General features: G+C 36.1%; 2 protein-coding genes across 2 annotated transcripts in view; one reads left to right on the top strand and one right to left on the bottom strand.

The window, feature by feature from the left end:
* Positions 1 to 65: 65 nt before the first annotated feature.
* LOC137395314 (ribosome biogenesis protein SLX9 homolog) lies at positions 66 to 2,933 on the bottom strand. Its single transcript, XM_068082211.1, has 5 exons — positions 2,810 to 2,933; positions 1,383 to 1,566; positions 1,139 to 1,304; positions 783 to 830; positions 66 to 675 (listed from the first exon to the last, which is right to left on the bottom strand). The coding sequence occupies exons 1-5, from the start codon at positions 2,921 to 2,923 to the stop codon at positions 546 to 548; spliced, it is 642 nt and encodes a 213-aa protein (XP_067938312.1). The 5' UTR covers positions 2,924 to 2,933; the 3' UTR covers positions 66 to 545.
* A 4,053-nt stretch (positions 2,934 to 6,986) lies between these two features.
* Positions 6,987 to 27,271, top strand: part of LOC137392732 (dolichyl pyrophosphate Man9GlcNAc2 alpha-1,3-glucosyltransferase-like) — a 22,420-nt gene continuing 2,135 nt past the window's right edge. Inside the window, exons 1-11 of the mRNA XM_068079050.1 lie at positions 6,987 to 7,126; positions 10,908 to 10,992; positions 20,247 to 20,336; positions 20,473 to 20,561; positions 21,792 to 21,859; positions 22,082 to 22,152; positions 22,313 to 22,501; positions 22,959 to 23,094; positions 23,676 to 23,761; positions 25,092 to 25,176; positions 26,386 to 26,456. Of these exons, the coding sequence (XP_067935151.1) occupies positions 7,036 to 7,126; positions 10,908 to 10,992; positions 20,247 to 20,336; positions 20,473 to 20,561; positions 21,792 to 21,859; positions 22,082 to 22,152; positions 22,313 to 22,501; positions 22,959 to 23,094; positions 23,676 to 23,761; positions 25,092 to 25,176; positions 26,386 to 26,456 (1,061 nt within the window). The 5' untranslated portion in view covers positions 6,987 to 7,035. The remainder of the gene's footprint in view (positions 7,127 to 10,907; positions 10,993 to 20,246; positions 20,337 to 20,472; positions 20,562 to 21,791; positions 21,860 to 22,081; positions 22,153 to 22,312; positions 22,502 to 22,958; positions 23,095 to 23,675; positions 23,762 to 25,091; positions 25,177 to 26,385; positions 26,457 to 27,271) is intronic.

Genomic DNA, 27,271 nt, shown 5'->3' with positions numbered 1-27,271 from the left:
AATGTTTAATGCATAGTTTTGATACTACCAAACATTTTTGATAGTTTTTGATTTTTAATCAAAAACATCAAAAGTCAAACATAGTTGTTGAATGCACAGAAAACGGATGCGAACAGTTGTGCTTTACAGGATAGTGTTTTAGGCTGCCTTAAAGACTATAGGAAATCTAAACATTACCTATAACATGCAAGACCATTTGCTTGTTGTCATTTGATTACAGTGATTTCTTTATCACAATAAAAATGAGCTATAAAAATACCAGAGGTAGATTTGACCAGTAGCGATAATCATATGGCGAATCTTCATTAATCAAATATACCAGCATGGACATGTATACTTGCTTGATACTGCATAATCAGGTTGGTTATGTATAGTTTTTCGTATATACGGCAAATACTTCACACTTTTATTGTTGTACTTCGTGAAATGAAAACCATTTGCAGACACATTCACTGGCAACTTTTCAGAATTAAACCGGCAAAAAATTGTTTGTCTCCAATAAAGCATACAACTTTACAAGCTTAACGGGAATTGGCTGCTAGCACTCATGCTGTGTCCATAGTTTGGTTTTCCAGAATCAATCGATTCTCCAAATGTTCTTGAATTGTAGATGATGGGTTACTCTTGTATTCACTGTGTTGTTGTATTTTTTGGAAAATTCCAATATCTGCGAGTCTGCAAAACAAAGGAAATTTTGAAACGGCAGTATGAAGAGGACTACATAAAAATTGAGTGATTTATGCATGTATTGCTTTAGACCATTAGATGTAAGAGGTACATACTGTTGCTTTTTCCGGTTTCTGCTACTCTGTTTTTTCGAGTCAGATTCCCTACAACAAAAGATAAATTACCCCAACTATAAGATAACAGTCATTGTTGATGTTCAACGATTGCAATGAGTTGGCATAAGTGCTGTCTTACATCATTTACATGGATTATGAAGTGCAAATTTTCCAAGGTCAAGGACAATGTGACAAGGGCAAAGACACTCGCTTTCTCCCATAAACCACTGTCTTGGGCTGTCTTGAAAACCACTGTCTAGAGCTATATTATATTTAGGAATGGCTTAATATATGCTTTCAATGAATAATCCTGGATATCTGCACTAGTTAAAAATAGACACTTTTATAGCATGTACCTAGAAGCTAACTGGTTAGTTCTGTTGTTAGCTATGTACTGCTCAACACTTGGTAAGATGGTGGGAAGACTATTTGCCATTGGCTGCATATCTCCGGTTACAATTGTTTTCTCTCGTTTCTTTTTAGCTTTGAGAGCTTCTTTTGCCTCTTGTATTATGTTTATTTCTACAAGAAGAAGGAAGAATGTAGCCCAAATGAAAAGAATGTTATAAAAGTTTTACATCTAACGATTTTTAAACATACTTCTCTTAAACAGATGCTGTTTGATCTTTCTCTTGTCTTTTTTTCTTATATTCAGACCTCGAAAAGACTTGCTAGTAATAATTGTCTTGGCATCAGAGTCATCAAAGTCTTGCAACCGCTCTTTAACGATAGCGCTGCCCACTTCCACATTTTTAAAAACATCGCTTCGCACATCCCAAGGGGTCTAAAAGAACCACAGTATTGCCACACTCCTGTTCAGTCATGTTAAATATTTCCTAGAAACAGGTGTGAACATTTGACTTGAACACTATATATTTACTAAAGCAAAAATGCGACTTTAAGCTAAATTAGAACATATGTAGACAATAATGAACATGAATGTATACAAACAAATACCTCATAAAAACAAACATAGATACTCCTTGGAATGAGCAGCAACATTAGCATGAATGTATTTTGATATCTCAATCTGACTTTAGCTTCATATTTATCAAGTACTAGCTGTGCTACCCGGCGTTGCCCAGGTAATAAAAAAGTCTTTGGACAGCAAATTGATTTGTATAATTTAACATATAACAACATTTCCCATTCTAACTTTCAAATTACATATCATGAGAGAAGTGTTTTGTGTAGATGAAATAAATTGAGAAAAAAATAAAAACAACTGTAAAGGTTTTCAAACTTTCAAACAACTGTAACTTTTAAGTTATTAGTCCAGAACAATGCCAATGGAAAATTCCAGTAAGCTGCTAGGCTTCTAATGATGGTACTCCATGACGTTGCGTCAGCATTGTTGTACAGCTACAGTTATTCTAATAATAGCTATAGCCAGAATGCAGACAGACATACGGACATACTTTGAGAAATATATATATACATGTAGGTAGAAGATAGATAATAGTGTATACATGTATGTATAGCATGGTAGCCTCATTTCCCCAGACCATATTCTATACTCCAAAATAATATTCAGTGAGCCCAAAAATGAAATGATAAGTTTTAGTTTGCAATGTCCAACATCAGTGGAAATGGTCATACAAATTCAATAGAACTAATAGTGAGCTTTGCAAAAGTATGGCTTCATCAATATTTTTGCATACTTTTCAGTAAATCGCATTTGAAGTCTTTTAGTGTAGTGCGAGACCATCGAGAGTATAGCAATATTCTTAAATGTAAACCAAAACGGTCATGACTCAATTCAATAACATTAAAGACACACATTTTTAAGCTAAAATTAAGTGTTTGAAATCTTGATTCATATAAACTAAACATTACAACATAATAGCAAATACTCAGAAGAGTTTAAAAAGTTTTCAAGTTCAACAGTCGTTCAGTCTTAGCAGCTCAACTGTACACCGGGTTGTCCTGAATAGTATCAATGTACAACCGAATAGTCATACATTTCGGTGTACATTGCATCCTAATATCCATGACATCACACAGTTTGTTACTAAATATTATCTCACCGACTTTGCGGCTGATATTATGGAGTTTAGATCATCACTTTTCTTTGGCAAAGCGCCCCTCTCTAGCTTTTGTTCTACTCTTTGTCTGGTTGAAACTCTCTTGGACTTAACCATCACTGTAAGTCTACAAACAGCATATTCAATAGCATATACATATCACTTTAGTTTTACTGAAGTGATTAAATGAAGAATTATCACGAATTTGTGAAACGACTTGCATTCCATCTCATTTCCTTACAGGATACAGTTATCTATCTTTACACTGGCTAACAGGTACCAGTTATATACCTGGAACTCAATGTGAGGCCTATTTTTGCTGCAACTTCCAATCACTTTTCAAAATTATAATTTTCAGTACTTTCTAAGTGCTAGGTCAGTTGAGACTGACATTTAATATATGTACACTAATGCAACTCCATCACTAGCAGAGTAGGCCTATCATATTTTTTATTCGCTATAAACATTTCATTTGTGATAGTTATTCAAATGACAAAGCATTTTATTGATAAAGCGAGATTAGGAGTGAAGGAGACACCTGCTGAAATATCCTAGAGAGCAATAAGGCTTGGGAAGACTTACAAATGCCTTAAATAGACTGACTTTCATAGACGAAATTGAACATAAAACATTTGTTAATAAACCCTGCTTCAAAAATATCTAAATATTACAGGAAAAGCAGATTCTCCAAGCCTATTCACTTATCCAAAAAGCTTTCCATAACTAGCCACTTAAAGTTACTGTTTGGACAAGCATGTGGATAGTTATACATAAACATGTAGTTGGAGATACTACTAAAACACTGCCACAAAAAGCCATGCTAACTTGTGCGACAAAATTTAAAATATTTCTTTATACTTTTATGATTACGGCAGACAACTCAAGATGTGCTTATTAAGAACTATATATAGCTCAAAACAGCTAACAGAAATATGCTAATTTAATATTTAAAATACATTGAAAATTTTTGAAATTTTGGTTAGAAAAAAATAAAATGCTCAGATACAAGACAAAGCAAATAGATGGAACCTGTTAGTAGCAGTCAAAGCAATCCTCTCAAAAATTAACAACGCCCAGAAGAGTAGGACATGAGCCCAGAAGAGTAGGATATGAGCCCAGAAGAGCAGGACATGAGCCCAGAAGAGTAGGACATGGGCCCAGAAGAGTAGGACATGAGCCCAGAAGAGTAAGACATGAGCCCAGAAGAGTAGGACATGAGCCCAGAAGAGTAGGACATGAGCCCAGAAGAGTAGGACATGAGCCCAGAAGAGTAGGGCATGAGCCCAGAAGAGTAGGGCATGAGCGAGTGCACTAGTTTCTGATAAAGTTATGATTCTAACATAATTTAATGTTTTGAACGGTGAGATAACATGCTCAAAGCATCTTTTAAGAATAAAGACTCTAGTTAATACAGTTAAGCAGATAGATTAGCCAAAATATTTGATCAATACATGCGTACATGTTTCACTCTAAAAAACTTTTACATGTTACAACAATATTCATTTGAGAACTTACTACTGTGATATAATCAACTCGCTGTTACTCTGCCCTTAAAGGTTGACTTGCAACAAAATTCACATTACAGTTACTTGGTATCAAAAGATTCATCATGTCTTACTCTGCTGTATTGTAGGTGTAAAATATGTGGAAATGTGATTACAAGCTCTTAAAAGCTCAAAAACGAACAGTTAATCGCCGCCATCACGAAACTGCCATAGATTAGAATCTCTTTCCAAAACGGCTCAAATGGGACATAGCGGAACTAGATGGCTTCTGTTTACACTTTCATGCAACTTAATTTCTCAAAATATTTTCACAAATATATTTCACGCATTCAATAAAACCATGTCTATTGTCCTTATGCGTCTTTTTCATTATCATTGTAATGCTGTCACTTTCAGCACTGATATCTTATAACCTACGGTGAAAATTAGTTAATTTTTTTAACCTTATCTCAAAGGAGTACATATCATTCTCTGATAAACATGAAGAGCCTGTTGGTCACCTGTGACAATCAAAAAATGCTGCAGAAATTATTCGCACTGTTTGGCAAAAAGTATGGGTCACGTGATCAGATTACAACTAGACAATTAGACCGAGCCGAAACAAAACTGTAAAGTAGCGAGCATCTATATTTGATAGGGGGTCTTCAGTTAAACCTTGAAGTGTTTGTCATAAACTAGTGCTACGAGAAGTTTTATATTGAGCCTTTTATTGGCTTTTCAATTCACGTAAGAACATCAACCAAATGGACTGACTACGTCAAAGACATAAACTGATTTCAATCTATGGCGGTTTTGTGATGGCGGCGATTAACTGTTCGTTCTTGAGCTTTCCAGAACTTGTAATCACATTTCCACATATTTTGCACCTACAACACAGCATAGTAAGACATGATGAATCTTTTGATACCAACTGTAATGTGAATTTTGTTGCAAGTCAACCTCTAACCTCAGGAGGGCACGAGAAACTCTCTCTTACATATGATGAGGGTGTAAGATAAAGGTGATATAGATCATTATGTCTCTCGATGTAATGCCTGTATTAGACACGGTTCCATCAAACACCAGCCTATGGAATGGCCTAAGCTTCCTGAAGCTCCTTGGTTGGAAATTAGCTGTGATGTTATAGAACATCAAGGTAATTTGTACCTAATCATGGTGGATCACTACTCCAAATAGATTAAAGTACCCCGGATTCAAACTCAGACTTCTGGTAATCCAAGCCATGAAGCCAGTGATTGTCACGCTGGGTGTGCCAAAACTAGTCAAAGGTGATTGCGGACGGTGTTTTGCTAGCCAGGAATATCATAGCTTCCCTCTAATGTAGGGCTTTCCAATAGTCACAAGCAGCCTGAGGTATGCGCCATCCAGCGGACTAGCTGAACGCGCAGTTAAAACCGCAAAATGAATGTGGGGGAATGTCGGCAGACAAGGACAAAGCACTTCTTGATTACAAATCAGCTCCACTCAAACCGGGATACTCCCCGAGCGACGAGCGAGCTAATGTTTGGTAGATCAGTCAGGACAACTTTGGAAAAACCTGTTTCCAAAACTGCAGATTACGATCGATTTGAACATAAAGAACTTGGGGCCAAAGAGGCTAAGCGTGAGAAATGGAACGCTAAATACAGAGTTAGGCTTCTGTCAGACCTCCAACCATGAAAGTGGGTGTGGTTTAATGCACCATCTGATGTTGGTAAATAAAGTGTTGTAGTCTAAGCGGACAGCTCTCCTGAAAGCTATTGGGTCCGCAAGCTTGGACTGGGACGGAGCAAACTTGGTCGCAACTGTAAGCATTTATTTGTGCTATATGACTCTGATTGCAGAGAAGATGACCACTTTTTCATGCAGCCTACTGGTCTGGAAAATGCCGACGAGGCTGTTGAAAGTAAAAAAGTCGTAGGTGAACAAGCTTATCCTACATTGCTAACCCCTAGGGTGCCTAGACCAGCTTGTTCCACTTTGATTAGAGGCAACTCTGGTAATGTAGGTGACGCGATGGATCACCGTGATGCGAATACCAGTAGTGATCACACTTTTAGCTATGATACAGACACTAAAGCTTGTGATGAGGGTACTTATAGTAATGCTGGCTACCGTGAAAAACGGCCTGTTAACCAGGGCATTGCTGATAGCGTAGAAAGTGATTTAGAATCGTATGCAAAAGCTCCTGAATTTGTGTTATGTTTGTATAAGTACTTGCTGAGCATTTCTTTCATACACTATCACAGAATATGTTTAGTACTAGAAAGAAAGTTTTGGTATGAAGTACCAGATAATAATTACAAGTTTCTAAAACTTGCATTTCTGTGTGTTGTGGTGTCTTAATTATTATGAGAAAACAAAATGAATATTTTAATCTTGATTCATCAGCAATTCAAAAAACTTCATAGTAACTAACTGCACAATTATCAGAATGAGCAATTAAATGAACATTGTTAAGAGTGCGAAAATGTTAGACAACTCGGCGTAATTAAAGGTTGCTCACGCCGAAGTTTTTCAACCTTGACCGAATCACTTTTAATTTCTGTCAGGGTCGTACATACACAACCTTGACTTACAAAACAGCTGCATATGGGGTACCATGGGGCCATCAGTTGTGGTCTATCATCGATGCTACATTTTGTTTTATACGTTTAGATCCAAGGTTATGTTTGCAAAAATCCAAGGCTATGTGACTTGCCGAAAGAAAATCTTGAAAAGTGATTGAGGACTGCCATACCGAACATGTTGGGAGGAGAGCCTTCTAGTTGTACATTTCTTTTTATAGCTACTATAGTAATACTGCGATGGGCGGTTAGCACTTTTCCATACTCTGGTTAGTTCTAAAGCTTTTGTAGTTTCAAATATTCAAGTCTGAAAAAAAAGAAGCAGATGCTTTTAGGATAAGATTTGTGCATCATGCTCTTAAAAGTAATATCTCAGCTATATCAATTATAATAGTGTAGATCAGTGTTAAGTGTTAAAACAGCAGCTTGTAGAATCACAGTTTGTAAGATAATGCTAAACACGCTCACTAGGCGTGAAACACTTCCAATACCGAAATTATTGCTATATCAAGGATTGAAGCGTTAATTGAAGCATTGAATATAGTGCTAATTTACTACAACCAGCTTCGTCGTATGTAAGCCTGAGTATACTGTTTATGGTAAGTTAAGGTTGCATTGTTTTGATGACCCTAGTTGGTATAATTCACGTTTTCGCATCAACATTATGTGGTTTCAAATTCAGATCTATTGATTACCACAATAAAGATTGCTCATATACGTATATAGATATCTAAAGAATAATTTACTAATTTAGAGCATGACATAAAATACTTATATCATTATATGACAGGGCTGATTTTAACCTTTACTAATGCAAAACATTTTACTGAGGAAATATTGCGGGAAAAGCAACATCAGTAAACACACCTGTGAGATTGTTTACTACAAATAAATTACAACAATATATCAAACATGCTAGCTGAGCGAATTGAGTTATTTTTTAACTAAAATTATTAGGCCCCCAGCGTTCATTTTTTAAATTCATGTAATCCTAATTCCCTGTTTGAGTCAGCATTATCGTTTATATGCTAATTTTCTATCACATCATATTAGCTGATAAGCTGTAAGACTACTAAGACAAAAATAGAGATTCAATCAAAAGCCACTGCGCTTAATTTTGCACCTTGCTTTTCATAGCAATAAGATAATCAGTGCTTCAAATGGTAATTTAATCAGAAAAGTAAAATCGTTGCAAGTCGACTAACGGACATAATAAACAAACATTTTACAAACTAACTTATCTGAGTAAGTATCTCCTGAATCTAACATATGCAGAAATGCTCAACAATAATGACTAGGGTTGTTGACGCTGAAATTGTTACTTTGTGTCCAGCTTTGCTTTAACATTTTGTGGAGATGTTTTTAAAGATGTGGTTGCATCAAATTCGAGTTGATTTTTAAAAAAAGTATTTATTTTTGTCTATCAGTTGATATGTTCTTTGTTGTGTTAGACGATCTCATTGTCAAGATATTTGAAGATTGAAATCGAAAAAAATTGATCGCGGTAATAACGCTCAGGCCAAAAAACATGCCCAAAATGATGTAACACGTGGTACAACCTGTCTCTATCTCTCGTATTTACATCGGCTATTGTGATAAAAGTCTAGTCCTACGCGGCTCTATTGGCATATATTTTATCTTGTATTTGCTCATGTTGGCTAGGATAAAATTTTTAATCCAGATACATTATTATCAATGTCTCAAACGCCTCAAACAAGAGAAATTGAAAACTGGTCATATTAGCTTCCTCTAAATGCTGTGTAAACATCTTAGTATGGTCTACCAATTCTACTGGTCTACGGTAGTTATGTCAATCAAACTAAGTAGAATAAGATCTTTGTATCGGCACAGTTCAGCCGCTACCACACCGGAAACTAGTTACTAAATAAAATAAGCAAGCTGTGTCTTTGAAAAGAATATGTGGCGAAACCAACTGCGTCCCTAAAAGTCATGTACATTGTATGGTCAACGTTATTGAGTCCTTATTGGTATCGATTTTTAGAAAAAAATTCACTGGTCACATTTGGTTGGTTGGTTCAAGAACTAAACGAATGGTCGAGCTATGCAAGAGTACCTGTCGATACAGCTCTGATTACACTTCATAAATTCATCTATCAGACAAGATTTCAGCACAGATGTCAACGGGGCTATGATGTATTCAATGTTCTGCAAATCATGTTTTGCATCATCTTCAACAATATTATTTTATATAATTTAACAAGCAAAAAGATTTTCATCTTGGCATAAAGCTTTTATCAAAAATATCCATCCAAGCCGTGGCCACACACATAGTTTCAGCTCATACAATAGGACAAATTCATCTACTGTAGCAAACTCAAACAAAACATCATGGTTTATGCAGCACACATTCAAGTCTCTCTTTTTTATATATGGCAGTTTCCACACTGACAAAGCCGCTTCGCTGGTTGGATCACATAAACATCCTGTAATAAATAAAACAAATGCAATAAATATATGTCATTCATAGATATGTCATTCTAACGCGTATCTACTGAAAGCTTTCAAATTGGGAGTTAGATAGATTGCAAGAGTAATTTTCAAAATAAATGTTTAACAAAAGCATAAGTACACCAAGCCAACTATTCGAAGCTTTGGTTCTGGACGTTAAAGATGTGCATTGATCAATCGATTTTCCTCACTTTTTACAAGTGAGAAGTGAACATCTAAAGTCTAATCATAAATTTAATTTACTAGCTAAAACTGCCAAAGAAAATTTAAAGCAAATATAGCTAGGCGAAACGATAAAAAAATGTAAAACGATGATTGGTGATAACAAAAAGTTATAATTCTATCAATTAGTAAATTTATTCATGAGTACTAAATTTATTACCTTTAGTATATTCATCAATCTAAGCCATTGTATTGCTAGATGCTATGGATTAAAAAGAAGCCGTCAATAACTCACTGTGCATTCGTATCTCGCACTCGCACAGCAAATTACATTATAGTATAGTCTCAAACAGGGAAAGATAATCTGAATGTAAACACAACAGCATATCTATAGCAAAACGTTATCAAAGTAAAAGATAAATTTATCTCCATTCTCTTATCTTCCTCTGTAGCATAACGCTGCTGACGCCTGTCAGCTTTAATTATAAGCTGTCTGTCCCAAACTTTAACCACCTGATGCTCAAAAAACTCGGAGTCACTTTTGCAGTCACTGGAAGCATTTTTACAATTCTGTTGTTCGTCAATAAAACGTGTCAATCGAGTAATTCGTTAAAGTAACGACGTTAATTAATTTAGTAAATATCGATGTCCATGCGATTTAATAATTAAGTAAAATCCCTAACTTGAGATCACAGACATTCTCGTTTTACGAGTGATAACATCTATTACGACCTATATAAAAGTTTCGTGCTGATTATTGGCTAATGAAGCAATCTTATATTTATCGCTCGTGTACTCTTTTCAGATGTATCACTCGTTACGTCACGAATGAAGCATCCGCTGGAATCTGAGCTTTTTAAAATATGGCCTCATTCAAACGCATGAGACTGGATTGACAAATGACAAAAATGACATCAAATTGTAGCTGATGTTTTAGCCTTTTATTGGTCTTAATTTCATTAAATCCACTTTTTTGACGCAACCACATCTATAAGGCTTTAAAAATGATTCAATTCTTTTCAAAAAGTTAACAATTCAATTCCCAATTCTTTTGCATCATGCATGTAGGTCGGGTAAGATTCAATTCACAATTCAATTCTATCCAATCCAAGTAGACAAAATCAATTCTCTATCAATTGTTACCAAAAATTGACATGACAATATATAAAAATAGCAATAAATTACAATTGAATGAGTGTGGAGAATCGAATCAAGATATGAGCTGAATGATATATTCTCATGTGATATGATGGTAGCAAATACACTTGATTATCTTACTGCAACTGTAAATACGTTGCTATGATTAATATTGCTTCATCTATATTCTCTTACTATAAATACTTGATAGCCGTATTGTGGTATTTCTTACTGTCTATTCGTTGGAACTATCTTAAGTTTCCGTGAACTTGATATACATAGGTCAGAATGTAGCCCCAATGTTCGGTGACTATGAGGCACAACGGCACTGGCAAGAGCTGACTGTTAATTTGCCCGCACACACGTGGTAAGTTTATATACTAGAGGCATGTTGCAGGTTTGTATCTATGGTTATACCCACCTTGCATGGTTATACTCATCGATACAGGCATGTTGTTGGTTTATATTCATTCGTGGCCGCTGGCATGTTGTAGGTTTATCGCTGTTGGCATGTTGTTGGTTTATATTCATAACCACAGGCATGTTGTAAGTTGATACTCATAACAGTTCAGGCCACTAGAGCTATAAATATGTTACTATTATTTTCATACACCCAGGTCAGTGTATTCACAGTTGTATGACTTGCTTTATCAGGTACTTACTAATCCTAGTAGTATAATCAGATCTGCTAGCAGGAGGTGAAATTGGGATACTGGCAGTAAAACTACTCAAGGAAACTTTTAAACAATTTGTTTGAAAGTGATTTGTTTACAAATAGCAATAAAGGAATGATTTTTAGGCAAATTAATTGTTCAAGTCATTGTTTAATTAACTCAAAAGTTAACTAGCTATATATATCTAACTAGAGTGTTGGAATAGGTGAAAGTTACTTATTTATTCCAACACTGATTATTTATAACACTTCGCACTTTTCAGAGCAAAGAGTGCTGTTAGCAGTAGGCCTGACTACTTATTAATTATATATATGCACGATATGTTTATATGTATACATGCATATGCATACACATACCTAAATTTCAAAGTCTGTCGTTTGTCTTTCGTTCATACCGCTATAGTGATCAAACTCTAGACATGAACAATGCGCTTCTTTGTACTGGATTTGAACTTTTCAAGACTGCAAGTTTGTAAACATGCGTACCTAACCACAAGGCTACGCCATTCTTACCATTCACATATGTTTTACCATACGTACTGTATACCCTTTTCACAATTGCACACGCTCAATTATTAACTAAAGTAGTGCTGCCTCAAGTCACGATGCTCTGTTATAAGAATTTTTTCACCTTAGTATATGGAGCACAATGTTTTTCTATCCTTTCCATATGCGGACAACTTTTCTTTCGACTTTTTCTGCCATACGATATCAACATAAAATTCTCAAGAAATTAAAAGTTGACAGTCGGTGTACTGATTACGATGAAATAACAAAAATGTTGGTATGCTATTTGCCGAAAACCCTCCCACAACGCCTGAAAGAGATATATCATGTTGCTCGCTATCTTGGTTCAGCCTTATTCCTTATATGTTATAGTATAAACAGATTTGAAAACAGATTAGTGATAAAATTTTAGCCTATGACAAAGTTGAAGTTTAGTAAAATACAAACTAAAATTGAGCAGTAATCTAGTCTAAATTTAGCTACTAAAGACTAAATTTAGTCTTTAGTAAGCTAAATTTATTTAAGTTAAATTCAACGTTTACGTTATACGTCTGTCTCGGAGGTAGGTACTCTCCAAGGTATGTACTGCTCGTAGTACATGTACATTATAATGTTACATTTTCTTGCAGATCATAACCACTGAATACACTAAAGTTACTGAAGGTAACTATAGTTACTAAAGTTAACATAAAATGTTAACTTGTTAACAGAACAATATTATTGTTCTGTTACTAATTTGCAAAATGTACAGTATGTATATAAAATTTTGATGATTTTCGCCAGGAGGTGTCTGCATTAGATAATGGACTGCTTCACCGCTCTATATGATATTTTCGCTACAACACTGAAATGAATTAAAATCATATAATTGTAAGCCTACACCAAATACAGTAGTTTTTTATTGTGGTCATAGCAAAACATTTTATTTTGTCATTACTTGCTAATTATTTCACATTTACATTTAAACATCTTTACGGTTGTTTTATTTTTTCTCTCAATTTATTTGAACTGCACGGAACACTTTTCTCATGATATGAAGTTTGAAAGTTAGAATGTTAACTGTTGTTATATGTTAAATAAAAATAAATTTTCCGAGCAAAGATTTTTTTATTACCCGGGTAGCGTTAGACATTCATCTAGTATATGCATATATACATATACGTATGTATGTGTGTATATATACATACATAGGCCTATATATTATATTATATACAGTGCTGAACATAAGTTTAAACTCGTCCTTACATTTCTCAAGGGCCTTACATGCATTAGTTCAAATCGTCATATACAGATCAGTTTCAGTCCTATCAAGGCTATTAATGATGCTCAACTCTAATTGATTACATAATATGTATTACATAATTTTACACATATTACATAAGAGGATTAAAGGACTAATTTATCCAATTTGTAGCAATAATTGGCTGTATTAAACACACCATGACACCTAAATCCAATCATGATGAGATTTTTCTTTCTACTGTATATTGGATTTAAGGAATGTCTGGCATTTTAACGAAGAATGTGCAACAGACAAAGCCTTCCATAGAATATAAAAGTTGCATCCATAGATATACTGTATATACCTATGTATATATATCTATATATATGTATATATATACATAGGTATATATATCTATGGTTGCATCAAACAGTAGACTTCTCATATAAAGACTTTCCATTACTTTATACACTACATGTACACATGCCCGCCACACTTTCTGAAGATAAGCAAGGAGTTATTATGCACTTGCACAAGAAAAAGATGTCCGCCAGAAAGAAAGCCCAAGAAGTTGGATGCAGTGAGAAAGGTGTAAGATCAACCATGAAACGCTGGAATGAGACCAAAAGCCTTAAAGCGCGTTCCAGATTCGGAAGACCTTGAAAATCATCTGAGCGCTATGACAGGACACTTGTCAGACTGTCTCTTGTTGATCGTCATAAATCCAGCCATGAATTGGCTAAGGACGGGAAGGAGAGTACAGGGGTTAATGTTGACCCTAGAACCGTCAGAAGGAGACTTTTGGCCAGTGGTCTTAGGGGATGCAAAGCAAAGAGAAAACCAAAAAAAAAGAAAAAAGAATATTAAATGGCTGTCAAAGCCAAGGGCGGTACTACTAACTACTAAACTCCTTCAAAACAACCCCAACAGCCCTTTTCAGGGCCACCAACCTATACAAGAGTTAATGTTCAATTTTATCCTTGTCACATACAAAGTTTTTGATCAAAATTAGTGTTGCAAAACTTAAGTCAGAATAGACGCTTTTCATTGATAACATATATGATTGCGGAAATCCCTCCTGATCACCTTTGATATGTTTAAAATGGAATTGAAACTTGTGTAGCCATATATTGTGTAGCCAGCATGTTTCTGAACAGTTTGATATATAATTTGCCGTGGTTTGAAGAAAATTAAAGCCAATAATCTCCAATACATTTACAAAATAATCAATGATGCATGGTGAGTCCAAGCTTTTGTTCAGCACTGTATGTATAATATATATGTATACATATGTATATACCGTAAAACCTCTTAATTGAATGCCATGACGGTATGTTTTTCAACTCTCCCTCTTTTGTGGCGGTCAATTGGAGATGGGGCTCAAATAGAGGCTGGCGTTTTATTTTTCAAATGGCTCCTTAGAACTTTGGGAAGATAATTTTAGCCTTTTACGGGCGAAGCGAGTGTCGCTCATATTTTGCCCTCTTTTTCCAGTGTACCGATATTAAACCTTTTGTATGCAATAGATTTGCTAACTTACAGGTACCTCTAATTTGTCAAAGATTGTTAAATAAATTATGCATTGGGAATCCTAGAAATATATCTACTAGTTATCTATTGCTTGCAATTAATCTGCGATGATATTATTGCCTGTGCCTTCCTTTGCAATTTGTTAGAGCTTTCAATTTTTTTATTTTCTAAATTTGAAAACACGTTTTTTTATTATACATGTATATCCATATTTAAAAATATTGAATAAAAACTCGCTGCACTCATTGATATGTTTGCTACAGTTTGCAGCCAAAACTAGCTTTTTATGTGCAATAGAAGAGGAGTTGTGAGCATCGATCCATTGTTAGCCGTGTTAAAGGTTGACTTGCAACAAAATTCACATTACAGTTATTTGGTATCAAAAGATTCGCCATGTCTTACTCTGTTGTGTTGTAGGTGCCAAATATGTGGGAATGTGATTAAAAGCTCTTAAAAGCTCAAAAACGAACAGAAAATCGCAGCGACACGAGACCGCCCTAGTTTGGATTCGTTTTCCAAAACGGCTAAAATGTGACGTATATGTGGGAGATGGTTTATGTTTACACTTTCATGCATCCTTATTCGTCGAACTATTTTCACAAATATACTTCACGCTTGCGATAAAAACCATGTCTATTGTTCTTACGCGTCTATTTTATCGGCATCGCAATGCTGCAACTTTGAGCACTGATATCTCAAAACATAGCATAAAAATATGTTTAATTTTTTAACTTAGCTTGAACGATTGCATATCATCCTCTGATAAAAATGATGAGCCTTTTGGTCCGCTATGATGGTCGTAAAATGCTGTAGAAGCTGTTCGCGCCATATGGCGGGAATTGTAAGTCACATGATCAAATAATGTTAGTTTCAGTTCAAGTTTGATCTATCGCAAATAACAGATACGCTTTCTCATATTAAACTTGTTAATTTCAATTCGTCATAATCTCTAACGCACCACATCGTATTTGTGCAGCTGGCAAGCTGAGAAGCACCTTTTTTCTTAGCCAAGAGCAGAGAAAAGACCAGACCTTTACCGGGGGTGGAGCAACTGGGTGAAGCTGGATGTGACAAACTTTATTTATTCGCCTGCTTACTCTTACCTTTGTTTTCGCCATTTCAAAGACGACATGTTTTCTAACCTGTTTGCATACTCCACATGCCACCAAAGCACGTGAGTAATTTATTTTATGAACCACTTGTATTAGTAGTAGTAACTCGGGTTATTCTCTAGTATTCTCCTAATACTACTGTATTAATCTATATTTAAGATTACAATATTAATGTCATTTAATTGTAATATGATATTATTAGTATTTTATCTTTTTAATTACGTGTATTATTCTTATTATAATAACAAAACTAATTCATACTGCATATCTATCTGCAAAACATAATATATTAATCTATAATTGATAAAATAATGTTATAAGTTTCACGATTAATTTCACCAAATTTTTTAACCCCACTCACTTATAGATATGTTATATAAAATAGTTATTGTCATTTTCTGGTATCATCGTTAATAGCATATTAGTATTGTTAGATGATTATTATTAGTATTAGATGATGAAGAGTTTGTGCCAACCACTGAAGACTGGGAAGAGTTTGAGCGCTATGTTGGCCAGCGTCAAACACTCTCCAATTACATGTAAGATAGAGCTGAACTTAACCAAACTTGACAAAATATAAAGAATATCCATAGAGTTATTACTCACATTTTTATGTTTACAATATCATGGATTCTGATAAGGTTTTGTAAAATCCGTGTCATGATTGCATGGCTATATATTTATCATTTTTCTGATCAAGCAAATATGATATAATAACAGGAAATGATGTTGTACAAATCTTATTGCAAGTCAACTATTGTCTTGTGATTTCAGACCCGAATCCTCCTTCAAAGAGGAGAAAATAATAGTAAGTGTGACAGCACTCCAGCGACTATTTCACTGTCACGCCTGCGCCCTCCCCTGCTCATTCACGATGGTGCGAGAAGGCGGATGGGTAGAGTTCAAGGTTACATATGCCTCCTGTCACCAATCGTACACTTGGGAAACAGCTGCCAGGGTGACAGAGCTCATGTCATCAACCCCCTGCTGGCAGCTGCATCACTCTTTTCTGGCGGATGCCTTACGCAGAACCTCCGTTTTCTGTCGCTCCTGAACATCGCGATACCAAGCCACAGCGTTTGCCTCTACCAAGAAAGAGAATACTTACATAGTGTGAGTGTTAATATTTACCCATAAACTTGGAAAATGTGAGTAAAAGCTTGGCACACTAATTGAATAACGACATTTAGAAACAATTTTTTTATTGAAATGAAAATATGTCATCCTTCAAGCGAAATATATTATAATTTAAAATTCTGATTCTTCATCATAATATAGCAGAAAAAAGGGAAGAGGATTCTACATTCTTAGACTAATGATAATGATACAAATTAATCTTGTATAATGAAGTTTTACAATATTTTACAGTGTACTGCTGAGCAGTTCACCCTGCATAACGAGGGATTGATGGCAGCAATCGATTGGGAGCTTGATTTGGCAGGTGATGGTAGATGCGATGTCCGGGGCATTGCGCACTATACCGGGCCTACACTATGATGGATCAGAGCTGCGGTTTAATAGTCAGCAGCCATCTTGTCAAGGTAAAACTTTGACAGTTTTTACTTCACAGCCTGACAAAAACCCAATTTTTTTAGTAGTTTAGTAGTTATCAATACTTAAAAATGAAGTTGCTGATCTAGCTAAATAATTCATTCAAATAATGTGAAAGTGATTGTTGGTCGTAACTTTCTTTACTTTGCAGTCAATGGAGACCACCAGCTCTAACGCCATGGAGCTGGAAGGCTTCAAGCGATGCCAGTCCGATCTAATTTCCCACGGCCTGAGAGTGAAGTTCATTACAACGGATGTTGTTACAAAGGTTGTGTGCATACCGCAAGCTTGTGTTTTAGCTTATGTCGCAAATTCGTCGCGGTGAGCGACGGCCTTTACCTGCCTGCTTGGTGTCTAAGATTCGGGCTCTTTTCTCACCAACGGATGATGAAGAAGAGTTTGCAGACTTGCAAACAAGATTTGCGGCATAAACCAAAACACAAAATTGCGGTATGCACACAACCTTTTCCGAGCATTTGGCGATGGCTCTCCAAATGGGAATAGATTATCTACCAAAATAATTATTGAAAAACAATAATTGCTGATCATCAAAATAATCTCGATCTTTATATAATAAAATCATAAAACTAATACACTCTCTACTGTAGTAAGTGTACAAGACAAATATAACAATTCTCCTTGTGTTCCACGAGTTCAGAATATGTGTGTTCAACCGATGCATTAAATGTGTAATACAAGAATTGTAGATAATGCATGACACATTAGCATAGCTTCGGTGTTATTGGCATTAAATGAAAATCCAACTCACTATGATATCGCAGGTAATTATTCCACCCCAACTCAAGGGGTGCAGGCGCCACAAGTTTGTCCACACCAGGATGCATACACAGGCATTCATGCTCCCAGCGGTCATGGAGACGATGCGCAAAATCAGCATCATGGCAGCACAAACATTCAGGAAGAGATGGCATGTCTTGACAGCGCTTGCAGACACACCACTCTGTAGCCGGTGGTATTAGCTCCTAAAGAAATGAACAGATATGTCTATGCAACCATAGCTAATACATCAGGTCGATGTTATCCAACAGTATATCAGTGCAGCACTAGATTTAAATATTAAAATTGTTAATGTTATCATTCGAGAAAAATCTGTAATTATTTTTTCGCAATATGAAGCGATAATTATCATTAAAATCATATACATGTATATAATAATAATATTCGTTCTATCACTCTCAAGCTAAAACTATTACTACTAGCTAGCTTGGCACATAAGAGCTGGCTAGTGGCGGTGCTTACTTGCTGGGAGGTTTGATTTTGTTGAGGATCTTCTTCAGATAGAGCGTCAGGCTCGAAATGCCAGGGTCTTAACTATTCAGAATTTGACAGTTTTTATGATCGCAACTCGGACATGTACACGTATGTTGAATAATCGGACGAAATGGCCAAGCTGAAACTGTAAAGTAGCGAGCATCTATATTTGATACGGGGTCTTAGGTAAAACCCGAAGTGTTTGTCATAAACTATTGCTACGATAAGTTTGATATTGAGCTTTGTATTGGCCTTTCAATTCACGCGAGAACATCACGTGACAAGACAATAACCAAAATCCGCGGATACATCATCGAAATCAAGAGATTCCAATCTACGGCGGCTTTTTGTTTTTGAGCTTTTAAGAGCTTTTAATCACATTTCCACATATTTGGCACCTACCACACAGCAGAGTGAGACATGGCGAATCTTTTGATACCAAATAACTGTAATGTAAATTTTGTTGCAAGTCAACCTTTAAGATAGCCGCAAGGATGCTATTAAATGATATGCCATAAATTTGCAAATTTATAAGTTATACCATGATAATCGGTCAAATGCTACAAATATATATATATATATATTATTATGAGCAGTTGACATAAACTAACCATACTTATATTACATGCAGAAACAAAAATTAACGTTTTTAAGACATGAATGTTTGCGTTGTTTGCTCGGATAGCTGTGTTCTGATTGTTGCTTCCTTTGGAACACACTTATTCTGGTGGTCCAATACCTTCCGCAATGTCTTCTGACCTCTTTTGCACCGCTGAACTAGTCGATATTGGCGTTCAAACATTTTTTTGGCGGAGCAAAACCTTTACACGTTGCACTTACCACAAACGTAGCGCGTAAAGGTTTTGCTCGCTAAACGTAGCCTTTTGGCCAAAAACTAGTCGTTCATCTACCATCATCTGTTGTAAATGTAAACCGTTTTATATACATGTACAATGTATTTCGAAGTATCAAGACTGCGTTAAACAAGGAACTACTATTAGCCTGATACAGTTATTAATTATTTCTATGGTGTTGCTTTCAAAGTTTTAACGAGAAAGCAAAACGAAAAGCCCTAGAGTTTGACAACGAGAGAATTAACTGTTATTGATGTAAACGATACATTATTAATACGATTTTGTGGACACTGATGGATTTTGTGCACATTTGTGGATTTTTTCTACTGATCAATTGATATTATGGGCTCATAAGGATCAAAGAATGTCAGTGGCGGTCAAATGGAAGTGGCGTTTAATTGGAGAGTGGCGCTCTACTATTCAACCCTTCTTTTACGGTGGTGGTCAAATAGAGGTGGCGTTCAAATAGAGGTGGCGTTCAATTAGAGGTTTTATGGTATATGTTATATGTGTATAATATTTATATATACATACATGTATATATATATGTTATATATGTATAATATATATGTATAATCTATATATATATATGTGTGTATAATATGCATATATATATATATATGAGGGGTCTTTGCGGTGTGGCGTGTGTGTATTTATATTACCTGCTAGCTTCATGGTCCATCATATACATATACTCTTTCCTTGTCTTTGTTTTATTTATACTTCACCTGTTGAGCTCCAGCGCAACTGGTGAGTAAAATACATTAGAGAGCTGTTATGGTGTCTATTCTGTTGCTTTTTCATGCTGTATCATGCCTATGTTGTTGGTTTGTCTGTGCTGTGGTGGTGTCTGTGCCTTTGTTATTGTTTTAACTTCGAAATGATGATTCTCATCACTAGGTATAAAAACACTACGGATAATGACTTGCTATATTGGGGGCTTGACTACCCGCCTCTTACTGCTTACCATAGCTGGATCATTGGCAAAATGTAAGTTTTTTTACCTAAATTTTCGCAATACAAATTCTTTATTTACATTGTTCATATATTACAACCTGAAATATTGTCATGAGTTAGTGAAGGGCAGCTTTCTGAATAATTCCTAAGATATGAGAATATGTTGCAGTGGAGAGAAGCTGAATAGCTCATGGGTAGAGCTGCACTCATCTAGAGGAACGGAGAGTATGCAACACAAGCTGTTCATGCGCTACTCAGGTACCTAGAAGTAGCACATGCTCCTCTTGGTTCTTTCTTTCTGGTTTCTAGCATTTTTGTAGTGCTCTGCCATTTTGGGGATCAGGCTAATTTGACACATCCCAAGTTTTGACATTTTTTACATTTGTGTACCGAACATAATACAAGATAATGATTACAAATATCTCTTTCCAGAGTGGAGTTATGACTATTTTGAACTAGCGAGATGCCAGGCATTGCACGGGTATTAAAAATCCAGTTATAAACAGTGACAGGTAATGTACATGTAGTTGCCTGTCACATTGTCAATAGCTAGTTTGAGTAAGCTAGTATTGCTAAACACACTAATAAGAGCCGTGAGAGCAAACAGAAAATTACGTTGCACTGTAATGCAAAGCGGTATGCGTATTTTCACTCATATAGTGACACTAGCTGTGCTACCCGGCGTTGCCCGGGTAATAAAAAAAGTCTTTGGACAGCAAATTGATTTGCATTTAACATATAACAACATTTCCCATTCTAACTTTCAAATTACATATCATGAGAGAAGTGTTTTGTGCAGTTGAAATAAATTAAGAGAAAAATAAAAACAACTGTAAAAGTTTTAAAACTTTGTCAAACAACTGTAACTTTCAAGCTGTTAGCCAGGTACATTGCCAATGGAAAATTGTAGTAAGCTGCTTAATAAGATAGGCTTCTAATGGCAGTAAGCCATGACTTTGCGTCTGCATTGTTGTCCAGCTACAACTATTCTAATAATTGCTATAGCCGGACAATCAAACCTAGAATGCACATACGGACATACTTTGAGAAATATATAGATATAACGCCCAATGAATGCATTAATCTCGCGTAGCTCAGTGGTTTAGCATGTCATCTGGGAATGGGGTGTTTCCGAAATCAAATCTTCTGCGATATGAATTCTTCATTCCAAGATTTTAACATCTATAGCTGGACAAACCGAATCACACACACAAGCTTTGAGGTTTATACATATAGATAATGATAAAGGATGTCACCGTCTTGGCTTTACAACACAATCAGAAAAAAGAAGCGGCAAAGTTAAACTGTTACAACATCGCCTCATTTCACTAGCCTGTCAAGAGGTAGTGAAAACTAGCCTGTGTTCTCACTAGCTTGATTTCCCAAACTGACTGAACACTTCATCATGGCCTCTTATCACATATTTTCATACACAACTCATTGCCTGCTTGTATTGACTACTTTGTATCAGAATGTATTCTATTGCAGTCTTATGCAGTGACCTGTTGGTATATATTCCGAGTGTTATATTTTACGCCTCTTCATACCCAGACAAAGTAAGTAGTCGATCATTTGAGATAAACTTGCAAAATTTTATTTTTATATAGTGTTTTAACAACTGTGATGTGACTATTGTTTTTGATTTTATTACCTTGAATAGAAAGACTCTTGCTCAGCTACGCATGCGTAGATAAAATGAGGCTCACTAATACGCAGTTTGTAAAGGGCATTGCCGATTGTGTTCTACTCGACTTACTATGATATTAATCTGTTTGCAGACTTACTGGAAGATACTAACAGGGCTGTTCGCCTATCCAGGGCTAATCCTTATTGACTATGGCCACTTCCAGTATCCTTTTAGAAACACTCAGCTGCAGGTGCCATGGAAACCTTCCATCTAATCAGAAACTATGCGTAAGGCCCGATATAGCAGTCAAGTCTTAGAAATATTTACTAAGACATATCGTTGTGCTTTCACTGAAGTCTTATTGAATTAACTCAGCCTCTAGATACAATTGTGTGAGTCTAGGCTTCTTCATATTAGCCGTGGCTTGGCTAGAAAAACGGGCGGTGCTACAGGGGGCTGTCGCCTTCAGTTTGGCGCTAAACTATAAGCAGATGGAGCTGTACCATGCCATGCCATTTTTCGTCTACATTCTCGCTTCTTGTTTGTCATCAGGTGGCTCTTACATTGACAGGTATGAGCTTTCATTGTCTGACTTTTTAAATCAAACTTTGAGGAAGTGAGAGCTCTTACATTGACAGGTAGGAGCTTTTATTGTCTGACTTTTCAAATCAAACTTTGAGGAAGTGAGAGCTCTTACATTGACAGGTATAAGCTTTCATTGTCTGACTTTTCAAATCAAACATTGAGGGAGTGAGAGCTCTTACATTGACAGGTATGAGCTTTCATTGTCTGACTTTTCAAATAAAACTTTGAGGAAGTGAGAGGCTCTCAATTCATCGGTTTTTGTAAACAAGCAAACCACAGAAGTAGATGGTAACCGAGGTGTCGTAATAGCTTTCCGTACAAAGATAATATATAGAAACAACTCATGCCTTTTTTGTTTCAAGTTATTAGAAGTTCACCCATCGAGCTTATAGTTTAAACTTAACTTATGCCTACAACTTTCAGTTTCTGTCATTTTGTTTTAGAGTCGGGAAAATAGCTAAAGTTGCTGTGGTGGTGTTGGCGACATTTGCAGCCTGCTGGGCACCATTCTTGAACAGTCAAGATACCATCAAATCAGTATTGCTTCGGCTGTTTCCATTTTCTAGAGGCCTCTTTGAGGTATTTCCAGGAGAGTTTGGCTTTATTCTAATAAAGACTTTCTTTCTCATTTGATATACATATATACCCTCACTTAGCATTAAATTAAAAGATTGCTGGATAACTAACCTCTCAAGAAAGGTTTTCTCCGACAGTTAGTATTACGCAGGTTACACACAAAGCGATCGAACAGCTCATGTGTTAATCACAGATTACCAACGATTTCAGGCACACGTTGTAAGAGTGAAAAATTGGGGTAGAAGTGTATCCGTTCATGAAAGCACAACTCTACAATATTGTTTTACCAAGTACATTTTGAGATGCTCGTTAGTCTTTTGAGTAACATACATGAGGAAAAGATCTGCTTCACTCACTGCAATGTCTGCTGTCCGATCCTCCCATGAATACCTAGTATTTGTGTCAGATACTATTGTGACAAATCTTTCAACATAAAAGAAAGCAACTCCTTTTTTATTAGCCGTGATACAGCATACTTCATTTGAAATAATTGTTTTTTACTCCAGCAAAGTCTATACCATTATGATCGGTATATACTACTCACTGTAAAACTAGTCGAATGAGTGCATATCCTTTTGTTGCAGGATAAAGTCTCCAATTTCTGGTGTGCTCTGAATGTTGTCTACAAAATCAGGAAGTACATCGCGCAGCCTCAGATCGTTTCATTGTGGTGAGCCTCAGCTAGCTAATATCTCTCTTATACTCTTTGTTTCTGTGTTCATAAGTTTGAAGTACCTTTTTTATTGCTTTTCGGGGTTTTATTTAAGATATATTTATCATTATCATATAGTGTACATACTAGTGGTAATGTCTGTCAGTGTGATAATGACCGCTGTCATTTTACCTCTAATTCATCATCTCTGACCCACTCTACTTCTTACCATCCTTAAGCGTCATACGCACTGTATCGCAGTATGTCGGGATTGTCCGCTCCCCGATTATTCATAGACCATATGAACATTGCCATCATAAAGGCAACGCAGATATGTCGGTAAACTTGGCAGTTGGTAAACTTTCTCGATATTTTATAGTGCATCCACAGCAGGCTGCGCACCACTTCAGAGACGGTGATTGGTTGTTACAGAACCTATAGTTCTCTTCATGAAGTTTGTCACTAGGACTAGTTTTTCAGTGATTGGATTCTATAATGAGAGCAATATGTTGCAGACTATTCGCTCGTGTAAATGCAAATGGGTTTGTGATAGTGTGAACAAGGTTATTATTGACGATCACTGATATAGTGTGGAATTATTGCCACTATACTATGATACAGTATAGTATGATACTACGATACTATGCCACTATGATACAGCGCATACCAGTCTTTGGTCACCTGTTACAGTCCATACTCACTTTCTCCATTTTCCTCTAGAGTCTAGACATTGTCTGTAAATCTCAATCTAGGCTTCCCCTGAGCGCGTTTTCCTTATTTCATTTGTAAGTGCAACAACCCATCAAGTGCATCATGATTCATCCTCGCAGTGCCCGTCTGGCAGTCGGTCATTGTAATACAATAGGTAACTTATACTACATACCGTAAAACCTCTACATGAGCCCCGACTTTATTTGAACGCCGCCTTTATTTGAATGCCACCTTTATTTTACCGCCAATGTAGAAAAGAGGGCCCCATTGCGTTCAAATAGAGGTTTTATGGTATCTCTCCATATACGTAAACCATAGAATATGCTTAGCAGGGCCTTGGCTGGATTAACAAGAATTTTAAGTTCTTTCAACTAGGCCTGAATATACTGAATCTTTCTCAGCGCTGAGATGTGCAAAATCACCATTTACATTCAGACTGATGTTGTAACTTCTATTTCACAAGTCCTAGTGTTAAAGTTAGCGCCTAGCCTAAGCATTTATCTCAGTATATGAACAGATAAGAGACTTGTTCTGTTTATAAGAGTACAGATGCTTTGATCAGAGGAATTGGCCTGTTATTGGCCAATTTTATTACAAACAGCAATTTTGTTGGCCAATATTTATTTTCATCTTGCAGTGCGATGACAACACTCCTATCTATAACACCTGCGTCTGTCAAGTTATTTATGCAGCCAACAGCAAGGAATTTTAAATATACACTGGTAAGATGGCTTCAAATTTTTATTGTTTTTCAAAACTTGATAACGCCTTGCAGCGTTTATTAGTAAATTAGGGGAGTTCTGAATGGCTCTTCACTGTACAGCTATTTGGTGTCATGTAAAGTTGTTGTAGAGCTTTAAAGGTTGACTTGCAATAAAATTCACATTACAGTTATTTGGTATCAAAAGATTCACCATGTCTCACTCTGTTGTGTTGTAGGTGCCAAATATGTGGAAATGTGATTACAAGCTCTTAAAAGCTCAAAAACGAAAAGCCGCCGTAGATTGGAATCTCTTTATTTTGATGACGTAGCCATGAAATTTGGTTATTGTCTTGTCACGTGATGTTCTCACGCGAATTGAAAGGCCAATAGAAAGCTCAACATAAAACTTATCGTAGCACTAGTTTATGACAAACACTTCGGGTTTTACCGAAGACCCCGTATCAAATATAGATGCTCGCTACTTTACAGTTTTGTTTCGGTTTGGTCTAATCGGCAAGTCGTAATCTGATCATGTGACCCAATACTTTGCAAATAATTTCTGCAGCACTTTTCGATTATCACAAGTGACCAACAGGCTCGTCATGATTATCAGACAATGATATGTACTCCTTTAAGCTAAGGCTAAAAAATTAAACAAATTTTTACGGTAAGTTATAGGATATCACTGCTAAAAGTGACAGCATTACGATGATGATAAAACAGACGCGTAAGAACAATAGACATGGTTTTATTGAATGCGTGAAGTATATTTGTGAAAATATTTCGACGAATAAGGCTGCATGAAAGTGTAAACAGAAACCATCTCCCACAACTGCGTCACATTTGAGCCATTTTGGAAAGAGAATCCAAACTACGGCGGTCTCGTGTGGCTGCGATTTTCTGTTCGTTTTTGAGCTTTTAAGAGCTTGTAATCACGTTTCCACATATTTTGCACCTACAACACAACAGAGTAAGACATGGTGAGTCTTTTCATATCAAATAACTGTAATGTGAATTTTGTTGCAAGTCAACCTTTAAGGATACAGTATCTAGCTTATCAACTCATCTCTCTTGCTTCATGTCGTCATTGCTGTTTGTGACTTGGCAGTTAGCCTGCACTCCTATTCTATATTGCTAAAGCCATTTCTGTTGAATAAGTAAAGTCACCATCCATTTGGTTATGCTATTAAATAGGCTAGGAACTCAGTCGCGTTGCACTTTTTTATAGGTTATATCTTCCCTGGCTTTCTTTCTTTTCTCCTATCAAGTTCATGAGAAGTCAATCCTGATAGCAGCTATGTAAGTATCACCGAATACTCCCACGTACCAAGAGTAGCTCTGTCTAACAGAAAGCACCTATTAGGTATTACAAATGTTTTTTCATCACTCAGATATTACATATTTAAACTAAGTGAGTTGTACAGAAGCATTTGTAGTAATTACTTGCAGTTGAATTTTTGTATGTAATAAGAGTGAATGCATGATTTGAACAAGAATGTTCAGCACACAATCCTTTTGCATTGCTTTTTAGAAGTAGTTTGTTCTCTAAAGAGATGGGTTACCAGACTGCTCATTAATTGACTTGCAGGATTCTTGTTCATGGTGGGGGATAAATTAACAGTTACTGAGATAGATGCTTTGGTAACAAATTGACACAGTAACCATGACACGGTCAATCAGTGCTTGTCAGCAGTCGTTTCAGGCCCGTATTCCCTGGGGCGGCTGACCGGCTGAGCCGCCCCAACTTTTTAGGAAATTTCTGCGGCTAAGTACAGTCAAACTCGGATAACTCGCCCTCGGATAAAATGTAACATTTCATCTCGAACACGAGGTTAACTCGAACGGATTTGTTTGGTTCGTTCCCACGCAATGATAAATTGATTCAGATAACTCGACCTCAACATCATTTACTAGAACAGTTATTTGCCCAACGGCTATGGAGACGGTTTTTATCGCTGTAGAATATCACTTTATTCCAAGCCATAGAGACAAACATCAACTTTTAGTAGTTCTTAGGCGTCATTATTATCATCAGCGGCAAAACATTCTTGTTAACGACTTTTATAAAGGTTTGCAAAAGTTCAAGTTTTACATCCGCTTGGCCATGTCCCATA

This window comes from Watersipora subatra, chromosome 4, assembly GCF_963576615.1.
Source record: "Watersipora subatra chromosome 4, tzWatSuba1.1, whole genome shotgun sequence".
Classification (NCBI taxonomy): domain Eukaryota; kingdom Metazoa; phylum Bryozoa; class Gymnolaemata; order Cheilostomatida; family Watersiporidae; genus Watersipora; species Watersipora subatra.
Note: the sequence above shows the minus strand (reverse complement) of the source record. Positions and strands in the feature narration are given on the sequence as shown.

Bases quoted from the DNA above. Each gene is read 5' to 3' on its own strand.
- LOC137395314 (XM_068082211.1), bottom strand. From the start codon at position 2,923: ATGGTTAAGTCCAAGAGAGTTTCAACCAGACAAAGAGTAGAACAAAAG. The intron at 831-1,138 runs GTACATGCTATA...CTTTTGTTGTAG, and splicing joins ACTAACCAGTTAGCTTCTAG to GGAATCTGACTCGAAAAAAC. The intron at 676-782 runs GTATGTACCTCT...TTTGTTTTGCAG, and splicing joins AGAAACCGGAAAAAGCAACA to ACTCGCAGATATTGGAATTT.